General features: G+C 35.6%; 1 protein-coding gene across 3 annotated transcripts in view; it reads right to left on the reverse strand.

The window, feature by feature from the left end:
• Positions 1 to 1,477: 1,477 nt before the first annotated feature.
• Positions 1,478 to 10,105, reverse strand: part of CDK13 (cyclin-dependent kinase 13) — a 115,380-nt gene continuing 106,752 nt past the window's right edge. Inside the window, exons 12-14 of one of the 3 annotated variants that reach the window (XM_012654537.1) lie at positions 8,736 to 8,941; positions 5,091 to 5,363; positions 1,478 to 4,494 (exon numbers count right to left, since the gene is read on the reverse strand). In XM_012654537.1, coding sequence (XP_012509991.1) covers positions 3,644 to 4,494; positions 5,091 to 5,363; positions 8,736 to 8,941 — 1,330 coding nt within the window. In that variant the 3' untranslated portion in view covers positions 1,478 to 3,643. Of the gene's footprint in view, positions 4,495 to 5,090; positions 5,544 to 8,735; positions 8,942 to 10,105 lie in introns of all 3 variants that reach the window. The other 2 variants (XM_012654535.1, XM_012654536.1) reach the window with 2 other exon arrangements.

The raw sequence follows: 10,105 nt of genomic DNA on the forward strand, positions 1-10,105 counted from the left end.
GTTAAGTATTTACTGTAGAATTTAGATATGGCTTAGAAGAACAGGCACTGGCAATCCAGTTACCAAAAGGTTCTGGCAATCCTTCTAAGCCTCACTTTTCTTAGTTGTAAAGTGAGAAGACTGACTGGATAATTTTAGGTTATTGGAACATCCTGTTCAGACTTTAAAAATACCAAAAAGATATTACATCCCAGGGAATCCTTAGATCTATATTCAAATATTCAAATCTTATATTTCAACTTTATTTAAAACAAAACCAAAAGTCCTAGGGTGAAAATCATCCAAAATTGAATTAAGCTCATAGCAAATACAGCAAAACTTTAACTGAGAAGTACCAAATTAGTTTAGAAGCATTTACCTATCTACTTTTCATTTGTCTCAAGAAGTCTTGATTTCTTACAAATTGGCCTATTCCAAAACGGCCAGATTCAGCTTAAAATTTGTTTTTATCATTGAGTTTCCAGTTGTTCTCTTTCCAGAACCTTATTTCTCTATTCAAATTTCAATTTAAAATTTTTCAAAGACAAATTTTCACTTATTTACATTCACTTTAGTGCGGTTTAGATACAGCTAAGAGTATCAAATACCACTAGCTTCTCCGGACATTTTAAAAATCTTGCTGTCAGCCCACCAAAAGTAGATTTAATGCCTTTCATGTTTATTGATCCCAAGGACTAGAACAGTACCTGGCACACCGTAGGCACTCAATATATATTTCCTGACAAAATGATGCTCTGGATCACAGCTAAATTATTACCTTAATTCACATTCCACAAACTATTTTAATCAATAAACCCCATAAAATTAGTATCGTAAAATCTCACAGGTGACTGCAACTATCTAACAAATAATGAAGACTTGGGAAATATATCGAGTTGCATGCAAAAGAAACTGCTGTTTCAGGAAATACAAAAGGGAATTTCACATGGGAGAAGATAAAATATTTTCTTCTTTTGGTAGGCCCAAATTTTCTATTTTCATCTTATTTGCAATCTGACTTAGCTGCTCCTTCCAAAAATACTTAAGCAGTATTTTATGTTCCTTAGATTTCACTCAAGAATACACAGTGATTACTGCAGTTATTATAACTTATAGAACTAATGATTTCCCAAGCCTACTTTTTATTAATCCAAATTCACTAAATTAAAGTATTAAATGTTATGGAGGGATGCATTAAGATTTTTTTACTACCACATTTCAATTATAAAACAAACTCATGTATTAACATTTTTGAATCTGGGATGTATCTTATAACTGATGATATCTTAGCATTGTGTTGTGACTTGGCAACATTTTTTTCTTCTAAGTGGTACATAAAATATTGCTATGTCTCACAAGCCATGCTGTCTCAGGATAACATAGGAAGCTATAGTTCCATTTTTCAATTTCAAAGTAACAATTGCCCTGTCCTCCCAGCCACTCTCCCAATATAAATATGTAGCTGAAATGTTTAATTAGAAAAACTATCCAAACACAGTTCAATTTTATATAAAATATTTAATGTTTAAAACACAGGCTATTAATGTCACATAAATATGTTCAATTTTAGGTTAGCTGCTTATGATCAGCAGAATTATCAAGTGTGACTATTAAGAATAACTTAGATACTGTCACTTACAGGAAAGTCTAAAGCTAAGACTCACCATGTTAAAATTTCAGATATTTGAATACTGTAGCTATTTTGCTAAATTTCAAAATATTTCTTCACCTCCTTGTAATGCAGTTTAAGTTGTTAGTAATTAATATTCAAATGAAAGCAAAATAATTTTTTCTTCCAATCATTTCTTTCTCCCCAACAAAAAAAATCTCACCAAAAAATAAATGGTCAACTGGTATAACAGCTCATTTTATAGTAGCAAAGTGGTAAATTATTCTCTTTAAAATATTCTTACTGTCACCAAACTATAATGCTTCCCACATACTGTTTTGAAATGCAGGTTAACAAGTCAGAGGGCACAGGGTTAACTGGCTTTAGAACTGAAGCAATTTCCATTCTATAACAGTTGTTCCAATTTAAGACTCCAATAAAAAAAAAAGTTACCAGAACAGTCATAACAAAATGGTTAATTGGCACAACTCTAATTTCCAGAGTCTATTTTTCCATTTAGTGATAATGGAAACACTGGTTATTTACCTTTGGTTCCCTTCTAGAATTATAATTGTGTGTGTGAACAAGTGCACGCAAAGTCAGTCTTGACACCATTACAGTTTAAATACGGGTTATTCCATTCTTTGTTGCTTTTAATAATTAAAAAAAAAAATTAAAATGAACTAAAGTTGTTCTAAGTCTGGAAGAAGTCGTAATAAACTTTACAGAAGGTGAGAGGAAGGAAGACAAGAGGTTCTCTCTCACTTCTTTTCACTTCAATAAATTCAATCAAGGCAATGTTTCTAGTTAATAAAGTGAACTGAGTTGACTTTTTCTTAAAACAGCAATTGCATAAATTAAAATATGGTGTTTGTCACCCCTCCCCCATTAACTTTCATAGATTTATGCAAATTCTGTTATTGACCCTTGCTTCTATACTACTGCCCTCCAATTTCCATGGCAAATGGAAACAGAGACAATACGGTAGCCTGAAAGAAAATGGTACCCTAAAATTCTCACTTAGCTATTACTTTCAACCACTTAAATGACAAAACGTTTTAGAACTTCTCAGAAGTAACAAAAGGTACTGACTGCAATTCTACTCCCTTTCTTTGCTCTCACTCTCCCATCAAGAGAAGGTAGTAGTGAGAGGTAACACAGCCCCAAACAGGCAGAAAAGGAGAAAGTGTGATAGGCAGAGGGAATGGACCTAACAGGAACTGAACAGGCAGCCCCTGAAAACTTGAGAACTTCCTGCCTCTTCAATGCATTGATTCCCTTTAAAAGACAAAGGGGGGGTAAAGGTTAACTACTTTTTCAGACCTTAAGCTTACCTGTTAAGGCACTTACTTACCCTCCCCACCCTACCCATATTTTTTCATATAAAACCCACTGTTTCATTTGAATGCATTTTGCTAGGCTATGGTAATCTGCAAAACAAAACAAAAATAACGTTGACCATTTTTTTTTTATAAAACTGTTGCATCAAGAGAAAGGTTGTGTTTTATTTTCTGAAATGAGCACAAAGTACACCTTTCACAATAACACTGAAAGCAGGTGCAAAGACTGACAGTGACCTTTGACTAAAGGTAGCTTTGTAAAAAGAAAAATACCAAATAAATCAGTGCCCTTTCTGATTGTTGTAAAACTGGAGGGGGGGGAGGGACAGGGAGGGGATGTTTGTTACATAAAAGTTGGTCCAAACTTACAAAAAAAGCACAAATGTGCATAGTTCAGAAGATCTGCAAGAGGGCCATAAAAGGCTTATGTCCCTAAGATTAGCATCCACTTAAAACTGCGAGAATACAAAATAAAACTGTTAACTAGAATTTGTGAAGATGTACAATCGATAGATCTAGTTTTAGAACAGCATGAATTTAAGCAAAGGTTTTTTTTTTTCTTTTTTTTTAAACTATTGTATGCAAGACCCTTCTCCACATAAAAATAAAGCTGTTGTTGAATTAATATTATTCAAGTCTCTTGGATTGCTGCCTTAAATTGCAGCTAGAAAAGTCTTTCCAGATAAAAATGATGTGCCTGAGGAAAAACAGATACTCAGTATGGTAACCCTCTGCCTCGACCTCTGCCAGTTGATGTGCTAATGTGTCCCCTGTATCCCTGTGGGTATCCAGGTCCTTGGGCAGGAGAAGTCCAGGTCTGTCCATGCATAAGGCCGGGGCCGCCCGGGTTTTCCTGTAAGTTACCACCATAGTTATAGTTGTGCATCTTTGCTGGCAAAGGATGAGTACTCTCTGGCCCTGTGGAAGGGTCACTGCTATTTGCCAGGACTGCAATAGGACCATGGCTATATTCAAATCTATGGTCCTTGTCTCCACTAAACAACATGGGACCAGCATTGAGGTAAATGTCTCCATATCCAGCTACTGAACTGGCAAATGACTCAGAAAAGGCAGAAGGCTGAGGTGGACCACCAGAATGAGATGAAGCAGTACTGTAGTTATCCAAAGGCTGAATATCTGAGTTTCCAATGAAGTTACGTCGTTCCAATGGTGGAGCAGAACTGCTTCCTAAACCATCATTGCTAACATAAGGGGCAGAAGAGAAAGAAGAGGATCCAAAGTTGTCCTTGTAGTCTGAAGTGGGCACATAAGCGTCTCCTGCTTGATAATCAATACCACCTTCTCTTTTGGGTTCATCCTGGGGCTGATGCTGAGCAAGCAGCTGTAACAGGGCTGCTTTCACTCCAGCATGAGGGTCAGTTAATGAAGAACTAGTGGTGGGTACGTGCTGGTTTTCTGTCCGATAATCCAGGTCTTCCTCAGTGACTGGTGGTGGTTCAGGGGGTTCAGGAGGTCGTTGATCAGGAGGCAGAATTCGAGGCCGGTCTGGTTCCGGTGTAAGCTCCAATATCCTCATATCTTGGTGCTGGATGAGGTCATCTTGCCCTAAGTGAAACAAAGCAAAAAAGAGAGTCGAAAGTTACCATGGAAAACTAAATATCCAACTAGTCAACGTTTACTATGGGCGGTCCTAAACATGATTCTACAAGTTCCATCTCTGGCAAAACGGTAAATGAAAAAGAAAAAGGTTTACAAGTACTAACATTGCCTGCTAACATTTAAATGAGTCTATGTAACTGAAAATTTTTATTTTATTTGGCTTTTCAAAGTTACTTCACATATACCAATTTATTTGTGCATATACCTATTTATTTGTGGAAGAAAAAAAGCTACGGTGTACAAAACATTTATGCCTTGGCCAAACATCCTATTGTATCTGGAGTAAAGGATTATTTCTTAACATTGGCTTACCTTAGAAAAACCTATAGCGCTCATAATGCGTTATATCTCACATGGATAATTTGTTAAAGAACCCATTCCAGGGAGTAAACAGACTAGGAAACCAACCTATAACCAATAACCTGAGAATTTTCAGGACCTCTCCTAGCAATGTCACTGAACAATACAAATTATACATAATCGACAACAGCAAGAAGAGAGAATGAAACCAGCTGTTAGCAGTCTGGCATTTGCACACTCACCAGATACCGGAGTGCTAGGTTCTGGAGGTGGCCTGAGTTGTAATGATGCTTCATGTCCCGATCCATTTTCCCTCTCCTCTAGTAGCACATCTTTCTGCTTTGACTGCTGAGCCTTTATTAACTGAGTCAACAGAACTGCAAATGCACTCTGCACAGCCGCTTGGGCAGCATCAGTCTCCACTTTAGGCTGGATGGTCTGAGAAGAAGGCTGAATTCCTCCCAAAGGTTTCGAAGACTCCTGTTGTGGCGTTGATGGATCTGTCTGTTTTTCACCTGTTGCCAAAATTCCAGCAGGAAGGTTTATTTTATTTAGCTGCTGTTGAGTCTCACAGTTTACCTTAATGTTCAACACTTGGACAAAATCAGCCATATTAATACTCGTTTTAGATTGTAGTAGGTTTAGTAGAATTGCCAATTCACTGTGGTTTAACTGCTGTCCAGGGCCTGTTTTTACTAAAGACAAAATTTGTATTAATTATAGCTGCCAAATTCACAGTTCCTCCCACCCCCCAATGGCTCTGTATTACCATATTAAAATGTACATTTGAGGGAGATGTTTAAAAAATACTTTGAAAAGGGAACCTCTGTCTAGTTAAATACCATGTACACTTAAGATGTACCTGCATATAAAACAAAAAGAACTGCCATCAATTTTGAATAAATTATCTTTAGGAGTAAATATTATACTTCGAAAGGAAAATCAAGACTATCACTAAAAGTCCATTCGACAGATTTAACCAGAAAATAGCATCTTGTGTGAATGGGAAATTGATTATGATGGCTAACATAGAGTGTCCAGATACTTTCCAAGCACTTTATATCCTTTATTCCTCACAACAATCTTATAAAGCAGGCTCTATTATTAACTTCAATTTGCTGAGAAGAAACTGTTACCCAGAGAGACTATAGTAAATAACTTGCCCAAAATTACAAATTCTGTAAGTGGCAGAGGTGAGATTTAAACTCAGGTATTCTGATTCCAGAATCTAAGCTCTTAACTACTATATTGTACCTGTTTCTCTAAAGTTTATTATCCAAGAGCCTAATCTTTGCCTCAAATTGAAAAACTAGGCTGTTTTGCAGACTAGGATCTGCAAAATGATAATGATAAAATGTCTGGATTTTAATTCAAATTACTTTTTTTTAAGTTAAGTCACTTTGGGTAAGTTAGGAATGCCTTTAGAAACATGATTACATGCATATATGATAGTAAAATAGATGTACTTGTTTTTCTTCTTCCAACTTTCAGTTTAGACTTGGGATGATTTACACAGGTTTTTGTGCAAGCTTATCTGAATGATATATAACAATAAGACTCAAATGTATGTAACGCTCTATATAACACTGACAAGCAATTCCCAAAACCACAGATGACAGGCTAATAGAAGAGAAACTCTAAGAAGATAAAAAACTGATGATTAATGCTATCTTTTTATATTTTCTTTATATATTTTGAGATGCTTTTGCAAGTTCTTCTTATGACCTGCAAGCCTTAATAAGAAACCATGCTTATTTGCTACAACCCAGGAGCCATTTTCCCTCATTTTCCTTTTCATTTCCCTATTAGCAGAAAACAGCCTCCATGCGAACTCTCAGGGAAGTACTCTTTACATAAGGTGTCTCTTCTGCAGAAGGGGCATTTCCTTTTTTCAAGGTACTTACTGATGATGGAGGAGAAAACAGAGCAGAGAGGATTCTTCCCTATTTCAAAATACCAGAATTCTCACTTCTTAATAGTGATAGTATTTTTTTAAAAAGGAAAATAAAAAATAAAACTCTCCACCATCAATATGGTTGTAAAATAAGTTAGAACAAAGCAACAACAAAATAAGCCCACAAAGGGCAATTCATTTTTTAACAGCTATAATAGAGTGAAATAACTACCCTTTATTCTACTAGGGTTGCTAGTATATGAAGGACAACAGTTCCATGAAGAGGAGCAGAAATAAAGACCTGATAGTCTTGTCAAGCATGACAACTATTGCCTGGGACAACTGACCACTATCCAAACTTTCTGTTACTGCCATCTCAAATCCTTTTTTAGCAGTACACTAAATGGTATATAAAACATATAAATACAAATTAAGAAAACCTACCATTGTTTCACTTTGCCTTTCTTTTTTTTTATTATTTTTTTTTGTTACAGAGTCTCGCTCTGCCACCCTGGCTAGAGTACAGTGGCGTGATCCTAGCTCACAGCAACCTCAAACTCCTGGGCTCAAGCAATCCTCCTGCCTCAGCCTCCCAAGTAGCTGGAGTAGGTGGGACTACACGCGCGCGCCACTACAGCCGGTTAATTTTTTCTATTTTTAGTAGAGACAGGGTCTCACTCTTGCTCAGGCTCAGGCTGAGGTCTTGAACTCCTGAGCCCAGGCGATTCTCCAGCCTTGGTCTACCAGAGTGCTAGGATTACAGGCATGAGCCACTGCACCTGGCCAAATTTTATATATTTTTAACATGAACAGAAATAATATTGAATTTAATATAGATAGCCCTCATTGTATAGAATAGATGTTCTATAAATCTGTGTGTGTACCAAATATTTTCATGTATAAGGGGAATTCACTATTTCAAGAAAGAATACTTTTGAACAACAAATATAACTGCTTTTGGTTTTTAAAGTATGAGTATTTTAAATATGTAGTTAATCAAGATCAAATATAAGCTTGTAGACTACATGGGTAAGCATTAACGGCAATCTTTCGCAGGCTTTCTCAGCTATTCTATATTTATACTCAACCACCAAAAGTTCAATCTGATCCACAGATCTGTTTTAAACAACTAAGTGATCAACATTTACTCAGTTCTTAATAAGTGCTAATCTGTTTTTTCATGTTTATAAACCACCACCTATGTGCACATGTATGCACATATGCACATTTATTTTATATCACTCTCTGTCTTCGTAAAAGAAACTTAAGCTAAAGCTGAATGTTTCTGGATTCTAGAGGCAAAAAATGAGGGAGTAGAATTCATTTTTAAAAAAGTTAACTAAATGAGATGATTTTAACAAGACTTTTGACAACACTGAAGAGGCTGACTTCTTATCAAGAAACTTACTCTTATGACAGATTGAGTCAGAAGAAATTTAAGTTTCCTCAAAGTAACTACATATAAAATATCCTTCTTTATCATATTTTAAGTCATTTTGGCACAGATAATCAGATTCTAATCTTTGAGATTCTCTAATATAACAGGGGAAATATATAACATTAAGAGTGACCTGAGGGCATTATAAATGGTATAGAAGAACTTCCATTATAATTTTTAGCTATCTTCCTTATCTTTCTTCCTATTCCTTAAGCATCTGTAGACACTGAACACTGAGCCTCACTGAGAGCAGTATTAGTAAGAGATCTACTGACTCCTGCACTAGGAGCCAGAAGGAAATAGAAAAACCTAACCAATAACCAATTATAGGTAATTCAATGCTTCTTTATAAGTTATTTTACCTTGAGATTACTTAAAATTGTGGTGCCAATAGCAATGAAACTCCTGTACTGGCACAAACAGATACGAAATGCCCAGTTCAGTGAACAAAACTTTTATCAGTTAGCCACAGATTCTTTAACACACTAGAGCAATATGATCAACATTAACTACAAAACAATGTAAAGAAAACCAACCCATGGAAGCATTACTGACCAGGTGCTACATTTGAGTTGCCCTGAGATTTCAGCTGTGAAGACGGCAGCACACCCTGGGGTGTATTGGTTCTACTGTCATCCAAGCCCAGAGACAAGTCCTTTCTGGGGGCTTTAATTGTGGAACCATCATCAGTCATGCCCATTTGCTTCTGTCTTCTTCGCTTTTTACTCCATAACTCATGACAATCTTGCCATAAAGGAAGGCTAGAAAAAAAAAAATTAAATTGTGAATGGCATTTCCTAACAAAAAAATGCTAAAGTTACTATGTAGGACAAAAGCCACCCCCTCACCCGAAATTGTTCTTGAAGATGTCATACATAGGCTTTGTAAAACTCCTCCAATAAAAATCATCCTTGATGCCCCATCTCCTTCAGGACATCACCTTTACAGACAGACTATTTTTCTTTTGCTTCTGAATAATCAATAATCATTTATCAAAATTTTGAATGGAGAATATATGTTTATAAAAGTAGGCTAGTATTATCCTTGGTGCAATCTTTTAAAGCCAATCCTTATCACAGTACGTCATACATTAAATAAGACATGAAAAAGAAGGCAGAAAAATATGCCATTTACAGAAACTAGATACAGGATAAAACAGTAAAGGCTAGAACATAACATTTGCAAAAAACTTTATAGCAAAAGTTTTTTACTTTTTAGTAACCTATTCTTTGCTTCTATGTCCGAATGCTCTAGAATTAAACTAGATGCTACAAATGAGTTTTAAAAATAGGTAATCCAGGCATAGAGAGACTCACGATTCATCAACAAAGATCTGGGAATAACTAGTAACTATCAAAATTACCCACAATTCTGAAACAATTCTATCTTTATGTAATTTCATAAAACTGACAACACTAGAGAATAACTTTTGCTTAAAAAGACAGATATAATATTTAATTTATAAATATTTTCTTCTTACCCTAATAAAAAACCCAATGGAAAGTTACTATTATATTTATTTTAAAGATAAGAAACTTGAGGCTTGGAAAGGTTAATAAACTTGCCCAGAATATCTACAAATTCCCTTAAGCAACCCCACCTGGTGATATATACCTGCAGTCCTCAATCTGGATATGTTTACCTCTAAGGGTACATGAAGACTCTCCAAGGGGATACACCTGGAATTGTTTTAAAGGAATTTCCGTATCCATATGTCCTTTTTCCTAAGATTGAGCTTTGAGAATGGCCTGCACGTTCAAGCAAGTTCTTCTTTCACATCTCCTCTTTCACAATTACTCTTATCTCATGTTATAAAATAAAGGCATATGCAACAATATGGTTGAATCTTAGCAATATAATATTAGTAAAACAAAAAGGTCATTCCCAAAAGATTACAAACAGCATGACACCCTTTTATAAAATTA

This window comes from Propithecus coquereli, unplaced genomic scaffold (genome assembly GCF_000956105.1).
Source record: "Propithecus coquereli isolate 6110/MARCELLA unplaced genomic scaffold, Pcoq_1.0 Scaffold441, whole genome shotgun sequence".
In the NCBI taxonomy this organism is placed as follows: Eukaryota; Metazoa; Chordata; class Mammalia; order Primates; family Indriidae; genus Propithecus; species Propithecus coquereli.